At 41.8% G+C, this 19,859-nt stretch overlaps 1 protein-coding gene across 1 annotated transcript in view; it reads right to left on the bottom strand.

Annotated features, from left to right (window-relative positions):
• MYO10 (myosin X) overlaps positions 1-19,859 on the bottom strand; it is a 160,291-nt gene that overhangs the window by 22,814 nt on the left and 117,618 nt on the right. The window contains 6 exon segments of the mRNA XM_066326351.1: positions 338-1,240; positions 1,672-1,711; positions 2,012-2,221; positions 3,160-3,266; positions 6,265-6,379; positions 6,527-6,651. Of these exon segments, the coding sequence (XP_066182448.1) occupies positions 338-1,240; positions 1,672-1,711; positions 2,012-2,221; positions 3,160-3,266; positions 6,265-6,379; positions 6,527-6,651 (1,500 nt within the window).

Below are 19,859 nucleotides of genomic sequence, written 5' to 3'. Positions count from 1 at the left end.
CTGGTACCTCAACTTCAAACACATGTACAAAGAACTTTGCTGTGCACTGAGCTCCTCACCAAGTAACACACAGTGCTGCATTAAAGCAGTTAAAACCACACCTGTGCAGAAGCCCACGACTGCAAACAGCATCTGAGCTGCCTCTGACTCTAATGCACTCACCCCTGTGGCATCTAGATGGCAACAGACCACTATTTCCATGGGCTCTCTGAGCAAATCAAGCTACACAGTGTTTTCTAAGAACAGTTACAGTGAGTCTACAGCTGCACAGCAGGGGAAAAAAAAATCAGAAAGCAATTATTACCAATTATTAGATAATAAAACCACTGCTACTTACAGAGGACTGAGCTCCCTCAGAGCTGAAGCGGTATGCTCCAGAGCTGTTGTAGGTCCCCACCGAACACCGGTAGTCTGGTGACCACTGGCTGCTGTGCGAGTTGGAGAAGGTCACGCTGCTGCCAGAAGTGATAGCACCGTCTTCGTAGTCGTCCTGGTCGTAATCGTAGTCTCCATCAGGAGAAATAAGTTCCACAGAATTTGGGGGTCTGCAGGATACATTTTCTGGCATGCAGTAGGTGGATTCACCGCTTGAAGAGTTGTGGAGACTCACTGTGTCATGGGCAGGAGGGATGACCATGGCGTCGCTGGCAGCAGGAATTGCTGGCACCACGGTATCATTCATATAAGGATCCTCTTCTGAGGAATCATCGCTTGTTCTGATGCCACTGGTCCTTTGATCAGAGTGGCCATGCTCACTTGGGTTGGGCGAATCCTTAAATGCATCATCATCGGCTTCAAAGCCCTCATCTACCTCCTCCTCAGGATATGGCTGGCTGAAGTTAAAATTGGGCTTTTCACTGCAGGCATTTCCAGTCTGTTCAGCCAGCTCAGCAGGATACCCACTGCCCACAGAGAGAGACCTCTCAATGTTTCGGACGCATTCGTCAATCTCATCAAAGTTCAGGGATTCCAGGAACTCCTGGGCTGCTCGACATGCCTCATCCTCAAGCCGGCGGAGCTCCTCATCCCGACGCTGCTGCAGCCTCTGTAATGAAGCCTCAGTCAAGGACAGCTCCTGCTGCTTCTTCACGCGCTGAAGGTCTTCGATTTCTTTTTCCAGACGCAGGATTTCTTCCACCTGCCTGCTTTCTTTCTGCTTCTCCACTTCCCGCTTCAGCTCTGCCTCCTTCTGAGCTTTCTGAATGGCAGCCAGTTCCTGCTTCTTTCTCTCTTCTTCAGCCTGCATAAAAATAAAACGAAACAAAATAAAATCAAGTTAGGCCCCTAAACGTAAGCTTCTTTTTGAAAATTTATTTTTAAAGCTCTATACTCCACCATGCTCATTAATTTAAAAGGAGCCCTATCTTCATATCAGCAATAAATTAAAAGGAAAGAAAAAGAAAAAAATTAAAGCATGATTACATTTGCTCAGAGATAGCTGAGCAGAGGAAGTCCAAGTATGTGCAGAAAATTCAATCTTTGCCAGAAATTAAATGAAGCATCAGGTGAAGGAAATTTCCATGCAAACTATATTGAGTTTCCTCTGCCTTTATCTGCCAGCTCCTGTAATTAGTTTAGTTTTAATGCTACAGGTACCTTTTATTTTTTTAATTGCTGGGTTGAGATACTCAAATAAACAGCATGGCTAAAAGCATTAAGAATATCATTTACCTGCTGGGCAAGACGCTCTGCTTCTTGCCTTTGTCTTTCCCTAAAAGAGAGTGAAGAGAAAAGTCAGTCAATCAAGCTCAACACAAGCTCATCACATTCCTTTGCTATGGCAATAGCTCAGCTTACAGAGATCATCTGCCACCTGGAAAAGACAGCCAAAAATAAAATCACAACGAATATGTTTGTGAATATGAAACTACCATGATTACTATATGCCTCTTTTAGCAAAAGCAGCAAAGGTTTCCAAAATCACTTGTTCAAGAATAGCCTGAAATAAAGGCTTTCAGACCAACACCTAAAATGGCACAGGCAGGAGAGTGATGTAAGCTAGAGACTGCACCTTTCTTCCTCCTCTTTTCTTCTCTCCTCCTCTTGTCTCCGCTTCTCCTCCAGTCGCTCCCTGTAAAGACGCCGAGCAAGCTGGCCTCGCCACTGCTTCTGAAGGACTGTGGCTGCTTTCCTTAGGCACAGGAACTTCTTCCTACCACTGAACGCTCTGTAGTTCTTCTGTATCACAACCACATAGTAGAGAACCTTTCTATACCGCTTTCTGGGGGGAGGAAAAAAAGGAAACAAATTTGTAATGAAACAGTTGTGAGGGATCTTGCCATGGTGACCTGCAATAGCGAGCCCATGATAGTTCCAGCTCTGTGATAGTTCCCTCACTGTTCACATTCTTCTCCCTTTGAGAAGCAAGATTCTCTAATTTCATGACAGCACTGTGTGTGTCTTCATTAAGGAAATGCACATCTTACAAGTTCTTATGTCCCTGCAAAGGAGATGCTAAAAACCCAGTTCTATGTGTGTGCCCACACGCAGAGAAAGCATATATATAGTCATCCCACATGTCTGAAAAGAAAGACCATGCATAGGAAGATAGTTGGCATTAAAAAAGGGATATTGTTTTTACGTAATATACTGGTCAAAATATATGAACAAGACTAATGAGTACATGAAAAGAAATTACCTCATTATGCAAACAAGCTTCCTTAAACTGTCCTCAACTGACTTGTAGAAAAAGCAGAGAAATAAATAGATGGGATGCCCAACTCCCTCTAACACATAATGCATGAAGCCAGGTAAACATTAACATTAATCAGTAACAAATTGTCTTGGTTCACCAAGAGCCAAATGTATTAGTTTTATTTTCCTTCTGTTTTCTTGCCATGAAGAGGCAAAGATAGATCTCAGCTGGTGACTTGGGGCAGCCCCAGTAGGTGCCATCCAACTGGAGTTCCTATCATGGCTCTAATGCAATCAGATGGATACTGGCTGACCTCCAAATTTCTGTATTGTCCTATTCATTATATTAAAACAATTCAAACTTTGCATTGTTCATGGATATTTTCAGCTGCTATTTTCAAAAGCCACTTACAGGATTTGAATGCCTGGCCCCTACGAGAAATTGAGAATTGGGTGGGTCAGAAGGATTTAACTTCTTGACAACTCATCCATTTATTTCAAATCCTTACTCATGCAGTCACTTACCGGGCTGCATAACCCAAGATGTGTGCTCGGATGATCATTGCTGCCTTGGTGACTTCCACTTCTCGCTGTTTCTCCAGCTTGTGTTCTAAGGACTCCCGGAGAAACACCTACATAAGAAAACTTCTGGCTTAACAAATTTTGGTGAGCATCATATTTAAAAAAGAGCCAGATCAGCCCAACCAGCAAGCCTCAGCTTTGAATTCAGAGAAAAATGTACTATTTCCTCAGCTGAAAAGACAAAACCAGAATGTAATCCGCTTAAAAGAAAACACCGGCAGATGATCCTCTAACTTTGGATTTTGGTGGGAAGGGTCAGATTACTCTATTGTAACTTTTAATTAGCAACAGGATTTTTCCAAATGCAATTACTGGATTCATTAAACAGCCTTTCCCACCGAAGTAGCACAAGCAAAAGAACCTGCAGGGCTTAGCATGACCTTTCTCATCAGATGTGCAGAAATCCACGTGGATAATTTATTTTTTTCACAGGCACATCAGGCTGCACAACCCCTTACAAGGCCTGCTGCTTCCAAAGACATTGCTACAGGACTGCAGAGGGTGGCAGAAATGAGAGTGCCTTCATGTTCCCATCAACTCGACTGTGTTTTCCTGCTGTTACATGGAGAGAGCTGCTGGGGCCAGACACCCCACCAGAGCCAGCCATCCTCCCACAGACAGAATGCTTCCCAGGCTCTCCTCCCAGCACTGCCCTGGATCTGCACTGACCTGCACCTGCCTAGTGCCTCTCACAGGCAGCTTTAGCACATGGCAATGACATAAACTGGGCTAACACAGCCTATTTTGCCTTAAATGAGTAAAACTGCTTCTCCAGGCAAGAAGGGGCATGGGGGAGGCAGCTTGCCTCTTCCACCTGCCTTGACATCTGCTCTTTACCACGCACTCACACAGTGGTGAGCTATCTGCTGTCAGCGCTTTTTCCAGCTCTTCTCAACTTTTCTTTTTTAAAGGCCAAGTATGCTGGTGTCAGCTCTGGGTGACAACAGCCTGGCATGCTGCTGCCTAACACATGGGCAACTGGAAATAGCCAGTTCAGTGACACTTGGATTATGTGGGATGAGAGCCAGGCTGCACACCACAATGTGGGGATGAGGAAAGCTCATGGACGAGGTGGGCTCTGCTAAGGGAGGAGGGCTGCAAAGACACCTAAAAGCAGGAACACATCTTTAAAGTGCTGGGTGTTTTCTCTTGATGTGAAAAAAACCCTCAAAACCCAACCAAAAAATCCCTCCCTCCCCCCAAAAAAACCAACCTTGGGGAACTTTTAGGGGTGTTCACACGCAAAAGAAGCTGATTTTTCTTCTGTGTTTACATGAAAAAAAGCCCATCAAAGCCAAAGCAGCACTCTCAAGGAGAGGCACAGTTGCGAGTTTTGAACAAAGCTAGAAAGGGACTTTCTAGCACAAATTACCCAAGAAACAGGAATGGAAAATGTCCCACAGACAGCTCGAAATCCCAGCGTCAGAGCTGCCCTGGGCAACTCTTTCTATATGAAGTTTTCCCTCATGGAAAAAAGTCTTTTCTTTCATTCAGTGGGTAATCTTTCATTCAGTGGGCAATCTTTCTTTGCTCTATACACAGGCTTTCAAAAACACAAGAAAATTCTTCAGAAAAGCATTCAGCCACTTCTGGAACAAAAATGGATGGTAAGCAGATATTATGCTGAGGCTAATGCCTTTTCCTGACCAGGTGCATTGGAGCTTGAGATGTAAAAGACAAAGAAAAAAAAATCACACCGAAGGCAAATCATTGCAATGTCATTTTTATCCCTTTAAAATAATATAGGGGCAGGATAGTGCCTCATCCCATGATCAGTCTGAAAGCAGTGTCCTCTTGTGCTCTTCTCCTGTTTATGCAGTCTCACAAACAATTTCTGATAAACATGTGTCCCTAAGATGCCAAAGCACTCTCCAGGGTCCATGCATAAATACTGTTCATATGCTAGATCTGAAATAGAATGGGATGCACAGCCCAGCTCTGCAGCCAAATGCTACCACTGTGCTATTTGTAAGCCATTGGCTACAAAAATGGGATGGAGGATGACATCAACTGCCATCAGAATATTTCAGATTTTTTCTTCTTTCTTACAGTAACTTTAAGATGATTAAAACAACTTCCCCAATGCAAATCTAAGAGTCCCTAAGCATACAGAGGAAGAGAAGAAACCCTTCCAAACCATGCAGCTCTGAGTAGAACAGGGGGAAGGGAAGAGCATTTGCTACAGAAATCAACTAGATTTTACAAACTGTATTTGCTACCTTATGACACTAAAAAGCATTTTTAAAAAAAATTAGTATTTTGGAGATCTCAAATCCTGAAATGGTGAATCCTCTCCTGAATCTGCAATGCTTTCACATCATCTGCTGAAATCCAAGAGCACAAATCACAAGCTGTTGTCTACAATCAAACTTGCAAAATGAGAACGTAAAAACACCTGGCTTGTTTTATTTCTCAAATTAAAATTTGATTCTTTAATGTATTCTAAAGTAATTTGATTTTTTTTTCTTTAAAGAAAAAAAAAGTGGGCAAAATTCAGGTTGTCTGGTAGAACGCATATCAAGGTCTAACGTACCTCTGTAAAAGACCCTCAGACTAGGATGGCAAACACACTTGGAGCTCAATTCTGCCAAGTGAACACTGGCTAAAATTCTTCCCCCTGATTTCTGCCACTGAAGAGATATTGGTTAGGTCAGTTTACTAGTATGAGTGGAGCTCACTGCAGAACAAAAGTGTTACCCCACATGTTCCATACTTCTGGAAATGGAAAAAATCCAAATACCAGATTTTAAGGTCTGACCATCACCAGTGCTACCACTTGTGAGCAGTGACAGAAAATTCAGGTGGGCCCTTTCTCTGTGACTGAAATCACAAGTCAGTTTCTAAGTGCCTTAGACAGCAAATTCCTCAGCACAACCATTAATTGCTGCTTTAAGAGTTTCAAGAGCACCAACAGGCATGTGCAGCTTCTTTAAAGGCCAGAAGTAATTACCATTAGAACTACATGTCTGCAGCTGTGCAGTCTAAATCCTGTCCCCTCAGCTTTGTATATCCACCAGCACCACAATATGCACAGTCAGATTATTTTACCTTATTTTTTCCAAGCTGCCATTCAGTGCTTGTGTTGTCATACAGACGAAGTAAAACAGCACATTTCTCATTTAAATCTTCAGGGAGAGTTAAGTTTCTCATGAGGACTTTATACCTGGCAACCAAAAAATATTTATTGCTTCATTTAAGAGATTAAGTTCTATTTTTGCCATATGATTCTTTTTACTTTTATTCATCTACATGGGACTACTGACTTGGTACCCATGACTTACACTTGAAGTCCACAAGTCAGTGTGTTTACCTTTTATAAAAGTCTTGGAAGGGCCTCCGGACTGGGAAACCAGCCCTGCGAATCCTGACCGTCTCCAGCATCCCAGAATAGCGCAGCTGGTTAAGCACCACTGTCTGATCAAACTGGTCTGGCATCTGAAATGAGCAGGTTCAAAACAACAGTTTTAATAGCAATGGTTAGAGATGTCAGGGGAAATAAAGAAGGGCAAATCATATGAATCTGAAATGCACCAAGCCTAATAACTAGATACACAATGTGTTACAAGGTTATTAGCAGTTTTGAGCATATAAAAATATCTACAGAATGGAAATCATGGGGTAATTACAGAATATCATTTCCATAGACAGAGCATTTACAGCCATTTAATCTAATCAACTGTCTCTTTCCATTTCATGTGTATTTGTAAGCTATTGCTGTGTAGGCAGAAACAACAGAAAGAAGCACAGGCAGCTAACAGGTCAACAGCTATACGCTTGACTATTTTGTTTCTTCAGCAATTGAATTTAAACACCCTGTAGAGGATCCCAAATGTTGAAGATACACAAATACAAGCCATATGGATTTAATAAAAAACAAAACCAGAAGGGCAGAAAATATTCAATTTTTGTGCATTGACAATTACCTGCTATGAATAAGGATGAAAGTTTGCCAGTGGTACCTCAAATTTAAATAAGCTGTATTTAAAAGAGTTTCTAATCGTTGCTATTCTGAACAGTAGAAATATTCTCTCCTGTAAACAGATCACTCCTGCTTATCTGAAGTAAGTTTCCCTTAGTTTGCCTGTGGTTCTTTCAGCATTATTTTCCATTCAGAAAACAGATAACCCCACAGCCACTCAGTTATGAAAAGCTGTGAATACTGCTCAGTATGGTTCTGCCATTGGGAACCTCAGGAATGACTTCATCCCATCTGAAAGCACCCCCAAGTCACCTGTGTTTTCACCATGGTTTGAGGTAACCCAGACAGAGCCATGCAAAGCTGCTCAAGACAGCATTAATTGCTGCCTGGCAAAACACAGGCAGCCCCCATACGGAAATGCCACCACATGTAAACACACAATTTAATTCATCAGCATGAATTATCATCTTCCACTTTAACCCATCAGCTGACCCTCCTCCACAGCCATTTGCAGAGCTGGAGCACAGTGTTCATTATTTTGCAAGGTCAGGGGGTAGGATCTCACAGATATAGTCAATGGTTCACATAAAGATCTGAAGTTCTTCAGCTGACAGAAATGACAGCAAGATCAAGCCTTGGGAAACTGTCAGTCAGAGCACAGTCTTGGTATTTATTAATTGGCTTCAATCATGCCTCTTGTTCAATTTAGCAAACAAATTACTCCCCCAAATTTTAACTTAAAAAATAAATTCAACTTAACAAATAGATTACACACCCAAATTTTAACTTTTTATAAAAAAAGTACCTTCAGGAAAGCACAGACTCAAAAGTTCACTTTAACTATCCAGTATAACCTTTTCCATCAGTGCCTTTATTCATTAAACAGAACGCTGTGTGATAGTGGTGACACCAGAGGGAGAAAACTTCTCTGTGAAAGATGTGAGCAAACTCGTCTTCCTCAACAATATGTTTCATTTGGATTTTGTCAGCAGGAGAAAAATCTCTGTATTTCAGTGAACACGCAGCATGAATGCTTTCAGTGAGGGTATCGATATTGTCATGGCCAACAGGGTTTCCTGTACGTGCCCACTGTGTGGCATCCAACTGTCAGGGAACCAGGCTGGCAAAGCTGCCCTTTGCATGTCCATGCCTGCCTCTTTCTGTGCAGGTGGCAGGGAATGGACACACATGTACACACAGAAATTGTAATTACTTTGTGTAACTCAAGGCTGATGCTTGCCACATGCAGTCACAGATATTTTTTTTTTCTTTAACACTCAAAACTTAGTCCTTTTACCCTACCCAAACTTGCTGGCTCAAAAGGTGACATTTTTCTCAAGACTTGCAAACACAACTGTATATTTCGGTGTGAGGTGGAGAGGAAGATGCACGGATGGGAGTGGGGATACACCACCTGGCAAAATGCTGGTGACATGACAGATGCCTCTCTCACTAGGCAGCCTCTCCCCTGCAAGGGAGCAGCTCCTGCTTTGAGAGACAGACAGATGGCTGCTGTACCACCTAACCCTTTTATTGCCACCTCCAGGCACTTAAGGAGACAAAAGTCAGCACCACACCTGGCCTGAAAGCTCGTGTTACTGTTTAAAAAAACCTGGAGTCACAGAGGAAGAAGAAACATTCTGGTAACATTTTCCCTACAACTACAGAAGTTTGAAACAGCCCTGCCCTGTCACCAAAAGGTGGAAATCTCACATAGATACCCAACTTCAAACACTTGCATTAAAAAGCCCCCAAACATATTAAATATTGCAAGAGATGTTAGCATGTTATCAACACAGGACAACATGGAGACCACTGCAACTTTAATCACCCACTTGAAATGCCTACTCCATCACTTTACATTACTTGCTATTTTTAATTACTCACAGACACGAGGCATTAAATTGAAGGGTCAAATCCTCCTGACATATCATTGGAATTACATCTACAAGTGTGGCTGCTTTGAGTAAACCAAGGGTTGGTGACAAGAGATGTGCTGGATTCATCTCTCATGTTTTTCCTACACACACAGCAGGGATAACCTCAAGCATAACTTCCAGCAGGACTCCTCACAATTAAAGAAATCAATTGTGGGTGCCTTTAGTGAACCGGAGTGCAAGAACTGCACATATCCCATTACTGAAGTGCAGACACTTCTCAGACAGTGACAACCATCTCCACTTGAACATTGCTTGGTGCAGCAGTGAGTTAAACCTGCAACAGTATCAAATCTCTCTGCAAAGAGATCAAATCTCCAATCACCTGTGCAGCTGGTGATCAGCTTTCCCTCTTTACTGGTGCTCCTTCAGACTTCCTATGGGAAGCAGTGAACTTTCCCATTGATACCAAAGTAACACAGGACAGGACTCACCTCTGGGGTCTGCTGAATTTCTACCAGTACTGCTATTAAAGCTTGACTTGGTTCACAAATGAACACTTGGGAAGCAATTGTATTCTAGGAAAACTTTGGGTAGGCAACAGACCCATGACTGGTTTTAAAACAGTACATCTTCCACAGTAAAAATCTGAAGTCATTTCTAAAACTCAGACTCCTGCAAAGTAAGATCAAATTTACAAAAGGGAAGGCAACAGAAAAGAAAATCAACTGACAGCTTCTAAAATTATCTCTGAGATACAATCAACTAAATTTTCAATAGATATTTCACTTTTATCATGGAATGGCAGTGCTGAACCACTCCAGCACACAAAAATCACTGGACAATAGCTAGAATTGTGCCAGTCAAGTCATGTTAAGGCATTGAGCAATATCAATGTGAAATTAATAACTACAAGCCAGGTCTGTTCCACATGATAAGGGTGCTTTTTTTTTTTTTTTTTTTTTTGTGGTGCAGACACAACTTGTAATTCATGATTTCCTGGATCCAAAAGTCCCCACTGAATTTGCACCAGACAGCACCAAAGCCAAGACTTTAATATGACCTGGAGTCTCAACTGGCGAGACTTTGGTTCCCCAAGCTGCTAAATGCTTGCTCTGATCTGTAGTGAGTCTCCCAAAGGGCAAAGCTTCTGCCTGAAATCACAATTAGAAGCAGCCATTAGGACAGACATCTAACACCTACACATAATTTTAATAATAAAATAGTTCTTCAGATTACAGCCTGACTGGGCTTTAAGAAAAAAACACCATCCCCTTTCCTTGGACAGTACCCTTAGTGAAGATCCCAAGGTCTGAATAAGACAGAGAACACAACACTTATTCATTCTGTGCATCATTTGCACAGAAACCCATCATCTGCTGAAACACAGAGTATACCTGACTTCACCCTGTGGAAATCCTTCTTCTTCCCTGAACTCCTGGCTGCCTCACCAGAGTACAGGCACAATAATGATGAATTACAGCAGCCTGAACATACAAATGTATATATTTTCTCAGAAATAGCAAGACTTACTAAGCTATATGTTTATGAAATGGTCCCTGTTGTCTTCTGATTTCAGTCAACAGCTCCATGAGTCAAAACAAGCTCCAGGCTTTCCTCACAGATGAGTTTGAAAAATATGACTAATTTAATTTCTAATATTTATAATCCAGCTGAACTGATATGAAGAATTCTGCATGCTCATTGCTTGCTTTTTTTAAACCAAATTATGCTCAGTGATTCTCACCCAAATGTACTGCTTGGGAGCTTTTACTGGTGTCAAGGATTCAAGCCACTAACCTGAAAGAAGTGAAAGGCAAATGCCCTCGCCTGCAATGGGAAAATGTTTTATGACACCAGAACAGGCAGGGATAAGGCCTGTCAAACCTGGAGACTGCAGCTGCACTGCTGTGTGTGTCATCCCCCTAGCTCCAACAAATCATTTCACCCTCTGCATTTCTAGTCATCATTTCTTCAGTCATTTGCACCATCAGCTTTGATGACAACCATTTATTCAACAGCTTTTCAACCTCAGAATTTATGTGCTTCCAGCACAAGGAGCATTAAAACCTGTGCATGTCCTGCCCAAGGACCTGGAGCATCAGGCCTCAGTCACCTAGAAAGAAGCCTGTTTCAAAGGAAGAAACCCTCTACATTTTTCTATAGCATACAGCCAGCTCCAATTGGAACAGGTCTGGGCTGAAACACAGACAAGTTTGATGCCTGCTTTGTTTTGGAAGACATTCCCTTACTGTCCCAGAGTACTTGTATCCAGATAAATACCATAAAAATACAGGACAATAAAAACAAAGAACATGCCACAGCTATTTTTTATTTGGGATTTCTACTGACGGGCAAGTCAAGGAATAAATATTTCAGGAATAAACCTGAAATAACAGTAAGTGTTTCACATGTCCAAAGTTCTCCTGGCCTTATTCCACACACCCACTCCAAAAATCCATAAAAAGCCTTTAAAAATGACTAACACTGCTGGCAACAACTTCCTAGAAAAAGAACATGGGTATATTGCAACAACCCTTGTGTCTCAAAAAAGTTCCGCTGCAAACTCCATGCCAGATTTCACTGCAAGCTCAGTAATGACATGCTGGCTCTTTTTACAGTCTCTACAGGTCTGAACATGAAAGCACTGCACTTACCAGCAGCAGTCATTTACACCATTAGCTGATCACTTCAACTCCTACTACAGCATCTGACCTGCATCACTCATCTTCCAGCCCTGAGTACTTCAGATAAGAGACAGACTGCAAAATTAGCCACTCTCATGCCACAGGTTAGAGTTTCCTGAGCTAAAAATAGTACTGCATAGAAAGAACACTCTAATTTTAGAGGTCTTCGACTCTAGCAAAACAGTCAAAGCAGGAGACTCAATAAATGAATGTGGAAATGCTTTTGTATTTATATTCAGCCTGTCACCCAGCTTACTTTACAAGCAAGGGCATCCCAAGGACATTTTTAAGACTGCAGCCCATTTAAGAGCTATGAGGCAGTACATTGCTACACTGACTATTTGCACTAGTGTTTAAAGATTTCAATGAGGTCAAGACACTGTTGAATTAGATCCATCCACAAGGATGCTCTGGTCGTTTTTCAGGTCCTGCTTGACTATATCGGCGAAGAGAAGAGCCAGAAGCCACTGCTTTGATGGGGAAAAGATGTTCAAATGATTCTGACTGGTTTGCTGAGATTTCAATGCTTTCATCAACAACAATCAAATCACAATTGCAGGGCTCTTAAATATACCTTTTATTAGTTATTGTCCCCGTACTCTTGCATTTCAATCTTTCTGTTTGGTTTGCATGGACTAAAAGCTAACCCTGAGTAAATACACAACAGCCTCTTTGTGAAGCTTCCTTTTTAAAGGTATCCATAATTTCTTCTAAAGGAAGCCAGGATTTGCTACCTCTCTCCTATGGACCCAGGGGAATGCTAGCTACTCAGAATGACTTTTTTCTTACACACTGGTTACAATTTCATGGAATAGGAACAGATTGTTAAAGGCACAGGCTTCAACGCTGCAGATACCAAAGTTTTCTAAGGACATATTTACAGCTCTGTAAGTGATTGCTTAAACTTTCAGCTGAAGTGAGCCCTTGTTTGAATACATTATTCAGGGCCTCCATTGAAATGCACAGCAAGTCCCATGGGCTGTTTGTCCCAGAACTGCAGGACCATCCATGTGAGACAGGCAATTAAAAGCATTTGGGAAAGAGGGATTTAAGGTTTGAAGCCTTGCTGGCAGGGTCTCAGCACACTGACAGAAGGTGTGACTCGCAGCACGGACCCCAGCTGGAACATTTCATGGACCCTCCTTTCCACCTGTGTGTAATCTGCTGCCATTTCATCTGAGGTCGTCCTTACTAAAGCCTCCAGTCCCTGCAGACTAAACCCCAATCTGGCCTCATTCTCCCCACATTGTGAGTAGTCAGCAGGCTTCTGAAAAAAATCAATCAGGCTGCCTGAGACACAGACCTACCATGAAGAAACATGCTGTGAGGTACTAATTGCAGGGACAGCCATCCTTCCTTACCAACCCCATGTCAAGACGACCAACACCAACATCTCCATTGTTCATTATGGGTTACCAAGACTTGTGCACACACCACATCTGCTGAGGCTGCACACAGATCAGCTGCAGCGAGAAACCCTGACCCTCCATGTCATCAAATAACTTATACAGACTGAGACCTCACCCTTCTTTTTCTTTTGGTGTGGGTTTTTTGGTTTTGTTTTGTGTTTTAATTTTTCCACTGTACTGTTTCTCCTCCATGACAGACTTTTAATCAATACCTTACAAGATTTTTTTTTGTTATTTGATAATTTACTGGCAGGCTTGGCATATAAATACATTACTTAACACTTAAAAGCAGTAAAATACGTTTCACCATGGTCCCTCTAACATGATTTCTTTAGATAATGGTGCATGGTATCAAGCATGTATTCCCCAAACATACAAAGTTTCATCATGGAATAGAAGACTAGAATGCAAATACTTGAGAGTACATGTTTAAGATCAATTTCCTCTTGCACAGCCAAAGCCTGACTCGGCTGTAAAACCTTGTAGCAATCTATGTAAGAATCTAATCCTGTGTGTTTCTAGTACCTGGCGTACTGTTACTACAAGTAATCTCACCCTTGAAACCCTCCAAGAAGCCAGTCCTCACTGATCTGCTAACACAGGGTCACTTCAGCATGTACACTTGAGTACATCCTCAAATGGCATTGCAGATAACTTTGATCCACATTATCACAATTTTCTTTGCTCTCCCTGGTGACACAAAACTGAGCAACCACTTTTCAGACTACAGCTGCATGCAGGGGAAGAGAGGATATAGGGTTATTGCCTCTTCCTCACTGCAGGTCAAGTGAAAAGGAGAAGGTGGAAGAAGAAATGGATGGAGGGCAGTAATACTGCATTCCACAGGGGGACAAGGGACATCAACTCCTAAAGCACAAGAGTAGAAGAGGATTCTGAATCCAAATCTGACTTTATTCTTAGCTTCAGTCATGGGCTTCTCTAGATCGCATCACACACGATCTCTTTAGACTCCATACCAAAATGTCATTTACATCCTGATAGTCTTCTATCTTGAGGCTTCCAGCCTCAAAAAAAAAAAAAAAAAAAAAAAAAAAAAAAAAAAAAAAAAAAAAGAGAGAGAGAGAGAGAATACTTAATAAATAAATACTTAATAAAGAGAATACTTAAAACTCGCTGCTATTTCACAAGTCACTCCAGTGATTTGTGAGCAAACCTGTGCTGCTCAGCTGTATGACATGATTGTGTGTACATCTCTGCAAAGGACAATATTTAGAATAACAAAAGTGTGAGTTTGCTTTAGTTGATTTTAATGTGGAAGATCCTGCTTGTTGTAAGGCCCCAAGGGCCAGCAACTTCACAGCCAAAAAAATTAAAATCAGATTCAAGAAACGTTAAGAAGTCCCCTCTTTCCAGCAGTTTCTCCAATGCATTTTGCCCCTGCCTTCAGTTCATTCCCTCCATACAGGATGCCTACAAAGCACAAGGTTGACGTAATGCTCAGACTCCTGCTCCGTGCCTTCTCAAGCAAAGAAACATCTCAGAGCCATTCCTCTGCCGAGAAAAAGTACGTGGTTTTATAACATTTTCTCCTAAGCAGCCCTTTCTCCTCTCCTTCCTGTACCAAGCCTGTTGTTCGAAAGCCATAATGGGAAATCAGCCAGGCTTAAATCACAGCCAGTATCAGATATGTGCAAATGAGGAACGCCACGGAATATTCAGCCGAGCAGCTTTGTGTTGCTAGGACACCGGGGGTCGGGCAGCACTGAAAGGGCAGATTATTCCCACCCGGCACAGGGCTCCATTCACAGTTCCCTCTGCGCTCTGCTACCCAGCCCTGCAAGCATCCCTGCCTCCCAACTAACTCCCTGCACTGGCCCTTGCCACAGTGCCCAGCACAGGAGCCTCTCTGCACCAAAAATGCCCCAGTGGGCTGCACATGGCTCTGGCTGATTTGGATCATTTCCAAAGGCTCGTTTCAGCCTGAGGGAGCCCAGGGTACTGGGGGTGCTGTTCAAGAGCTGGGCTCCAGCAGACTTGCAGTGTGTGGTCTGGAGAACTCCTTTAAGTATCAGGAACCCTGTAACACTACATTTAAGACCATGTTTAAGTCTAACCAGCACAGATGTCTACCTAGCTGACAGCAAGAACTGTGTTATGACCCACATGAACAGCCCAGCTCAATCCCATGTAACTGATGTGTTTACTATTACATCTTACATCTCAGTACATCTCAGAAAGTGTCAGTCTCATTCTGACATTTTTCTTAGAATTTGGTCCTCCGAGCTGCTGTTCTTTTATTCCTATACACTTTTACATTATATTCTCAGGACTTGCTTTGCAGATCTGCAACTGACTAGAGAAGAGACAAGACTAGTGAAATGTGGATAGGAGTGTGTTTGCAGGGCAGGAGCAGAAAAAGAAGGCAGCTGTTCATTCTTGCATACATAAGTTTCACAGAAAAAGGCAATAAATATGTTCTCCTTGGACAGCTTTGTTATAACACAACAGCCCTATCCCATGCTCCCACTGAGAGTTTGAGAGTCTCCTCCTTCAGTTCTTTGATGCTTCTGAGAACTACATCAAAATCAAATTAGATATTTCTGGCAATTTTGAAATTTCCAGTGTAAGTCAAACAAAAAGCCTCTTTACTGATTTCTTCATTTTTCATATAAACACATAAACATCTCATATAAACGTGAGATGGAGGAGCTGCTTGGATCACAGCTCTCCATGCTGCCACAGAGGCCACACACAGGTGAGTCAACATCACCTTGGGCCAGAACAGGAAGTTCCTCTGCAGGCTTTTTCACAGGAGCAGGAAGCTCTTGTGTCATCTGCATTGATATTAATTACATTCAGTTGAGAAAAAAAAAACCCCTACCACTGTCTCCTCATTGCAACAGGTGACAAGCATTAATGTGACTTTTTTTGTTCCAATTCCTATGCAACTGTGAAGTAGGAGTTAACTAGAGAGTAAATTCACTTTGCTTTACTAGCATGGTGCAGGGTTATCCAAAACGAATGGCAGTAAACCTCCTTAAAAATAATACAGTTATCAAAGTAACTATTAACTGGTTTATCTACACATACATATCTAAAGAGTGAGAGAAAGAAAGAATTATAATAAATGATAACAGTACATCAGTATCTAACTAATTTAACATTCAACTGGCTTTCTGAGTGACTTAATTGTGATGCCACTGCTCATCTCCTCCAAGCCTGCAGAATTCACAGCCATGGATGCTGGTGAACAGCCCTTTGTTTCAATAAGGTTTAGTTCCATCCCCACTTAGTTCCATGAACCACACATTTGGTTGACTCTATCCATTTTTAAGAGGATTTTGTGGAGAAAACTCCTGCTCTTACTTATGGCCTTACAATCTGTTGTGTCATATTCAAATAAGAATATGCCTTTTCTTATCCTAGAAGTGGATTTTTTTCTATCCCTCTTCCATATTTTCTGATCATGGTGAAAACAAATTGTTGAGACTCCATGACTGGTTCAGTGCACTTTCACTGCTGCCTTACCAGCACTCCTTCTCCAGGAACTGGCCAGCTGCATGGAACACACACGACTGGAAGCAATGGATGTCACAAGTCTTCTCTGCACAAGTATCTGTGACTTTAGGCTGGACATGCACTGTAAGGGAGCTGCACAAACATCTCTCCCCTTCACAGATGAATTGTGACTCCAGGTGGAGAGGTATTGTGGCTCCAGGTGCTCTGTTACCTGCTGGCCAAAGCAGCATCAAACCAGTAATAACTTAAGCAAAGCATTTGCATGTGTGCTCAGAGCTCATTGAGGCCAATGAGATGTACATGCCCTGTAAGAACCAGCCTGATTTGAGATGTGCTATGCTGTGCATGCCAGGGGTCACAGGGAAATGCAATTTTAGATGGCTGAACAGCCATTTCTTCCCTGAGAAATTCCTAGGCTGGCTTAAGTATACAACCCAACATAACCCTTAATGTTTGACTCAGAAGGGGACACTTGAGATAAAATCAGCTTTCCTAAAAGCAATTTTATTTGACATGCAAATTGTTTGCCTACATTAAAAACTTCCTTGAAGCTAATTTAAGTGCCACACCACTTCTAATAAAACTCACCATTTCTCCCTTTGAAATATGACTTGTAATTCATGAGGCTGGTCACTGTTTCTTTTTGGCTAAGTATGAAGTATGAACAAATTGTGTGTTTGGCAAGCTGCAGATGGACCTACTTATCTTCATCATGCTGAATCTGGGGCAGCGTTCACTTGACAAAGCCAGTATCACAGATGATTTGGCATTTATCTGGCTTCTGAAAGTGGCTGTCTTCTCTCAACCCATCTACATTATCTCTGCTTCATTAATAAAGGTTTGGAGACTCCTCCAAAGCACCTACTTGCCACGTACTTAAGGGATTTCTAGATCTATAGAGAGTTCAGAAATGCCATGATCGATTACATCATGTCAACAGTGGAAACAGAACACAGCACTCTGAGTTTGGTGACAAACGTGCCTTCTCTACACTAGATATTGTATAATGCCCACAGGTGCATACAACAATCCAAGGTGGCTACCGAAACAAAAACTTGTCCCAAATCATTTGCATGGTGCAATGGGCTTCTTGGCAAACAGCAACTTCACAGACCTGAGCTGAGCATGCTTGCCTCGTGCTTGGGACCAAAAACTAATACTGCCCACAAAGCCTAAGGAATAGAGCTGCTATCACCTCCCCAGCAAAGCTCCTGTAAGCAGTACCAGCTGCCCAGCTCTCTGTTGCCTGAAGAGGGAATACACATCAGGAATGTGGAGGAGACAAACCAACAAGAGCAACCTCAAACCTCATCATGTGTCAGCCAAAAACTTCCTGTAGGTTAGACTGAACACCCTTGCAGCTCTGATGATGTCCTCAAACATGGACTTTAAAGCTACTACATTCCACTTCATACAACTGAAACCACAATCTGACTTCTAACGACAGTGTTAGGAATGGACCTGCCTTACTACTGAGGTTTATGAACTGCTTAAACCCACCAGAAATGGCAAATTCTGAGTGTAAGACAACAAAGATAAAAACTCTTTGATGTGCTTTCAGAAAGCATTTTGTGTTTAATGTTTCATCTGATGAGGTGGCACCAGATGTTCTCAATGTACTTAGTCCTTACAAATGCATCATAGTGAGCTTTCCCCCCTCGAAGTCTTTGCTGCATCCTGTGACTACATTAAGAAAACTCACATATATGTATGTACATAAACAGATAGATACAGTCACAGAGAAAAAGGTTTAGTAACTGATCCAAGTTCTACTCTTAAACAACATTAACTTCTGCTCTTCAGATTTTGTGTTCTGAGGGTAGCTTTGACAAAGATGTGTGAATAGGTGGGACAGCACTCTAACTTTCAGTAATCTGTTATGTTATAATCACTGTTGTTAAGCTTTCATTTATGTTACAGCTTGTAAATACATTTTTTAAATAAGCCAACAAACAAGAAACAAAATACATCTTATCTTTTTTGAAACGAAGAAGATTTAGCAAAAGAAATACTGAATACATATCATCAATGTGCATACAACAAGACCAGCTACCTTTCGACCTACTACCACTGCTACCACTTGGAGTTTAAAAGGACATCATTTAACAGCAGTGAGAGACGAACAACTACAAGTTATGGCAACACTGTTTCCTGGTCCCATAGGCACTTTATCAGATCATATACCCTCCATCCGGATTTGCAAGGCAAATCTAGGGCTGCACTTCTTGAGACCAGAATAAAACTCCCATAGACTTCAATGATGCAGGATCAAACCCATTCCCTTCAGAACAGGTTCTCTCAAGCAATTTTATCCTAATTTTCTACCCTGTGGCTGAATTCTAATGTTTGCAGAGAGAAGCACTTTAAGGGAGAAAGCAAGGCACAAAGTGCAGATCCCAGAAGCAAAGGCAACCAGTGGGGAACAGCACTATTTTACCTGCTGTGTTAGAGGGTTATTTCACTGGGGGTAGAAGGGAGAGCTGACACAGCAAAGAAGGCCAAAATATACCAACTGCTACACTGTCCTTTCCATTACTACTTGTAATGATTTTTTTCCAGGCATATTCCATTTCCTGTATTTCTATGGCAAAAGAATTACTGTTTCAAGTGTGCCCCATCAAAGTTTCTCCAGTAAAACTACAAAATTAATTTAAACTTCTGGGTTCTGAAGATACCTTGCTTGATTCCCCCCCACCCCAAATACACTTGTCCCTAGTATTACCTTCTCATAATGCAATCAATGCAAAAATACATGCCTTATGCCTTAATAAATGGCAGGACTACTATAATCCTTAACTTTACATAGCTGATTAATTTTCCTGAATCTACACTATAGACTGATCCACAGAAAAGATCTTTCTCCAGAAAACAGCCCATCACTACAACACAGGTCTTCCCCCCTCTGCACACACAGCTCTACTTCTGCCGACTTTTTCCCAGCTCTGCAAACAATCACCCCTTTAACTTTCAAACAAAGTGTGATTTATTAAAGCAGATTGCTTGGCAGCAAAGCTCTCCTGGCATTTGAAAATATGATTAGACCAGTAAATTCAGGGTTTTTTTCATAAACTTGATTCTGGGTGCATTTACCCTCTTTAAAATAAAATACAAGCACAGAAACATTTGCAGTACAGTTTGCTCAGGCAAACTCCAGGCACTTTCTATTCTTTTTCTACAAGTCCACTGCAGCTTCAAGTATGCAAGATTAAAATAATTTAAAAATCAGCATGAATTAAACCCCTTACCTTTTAAGACGTTTTCCCCCTTCAGC

This window comes from Sylvia atricapilla, chromosome 1 (genome assembly GCF_009819655.1).
Source record: "Sylvia atricapilla isolate bSylAtr1 chromosome 1, bSylAtr1.pri, whole genome shotgun sequence".
NCBI lineage: Eukaryota > Metazoa > Chordata > Aves > Passeriformes > Sylviidae > Sylvia > Sylvia atricapilla.
This window is presented reverse-complemented; position numbering and strand designations above follow the sequence as displayed.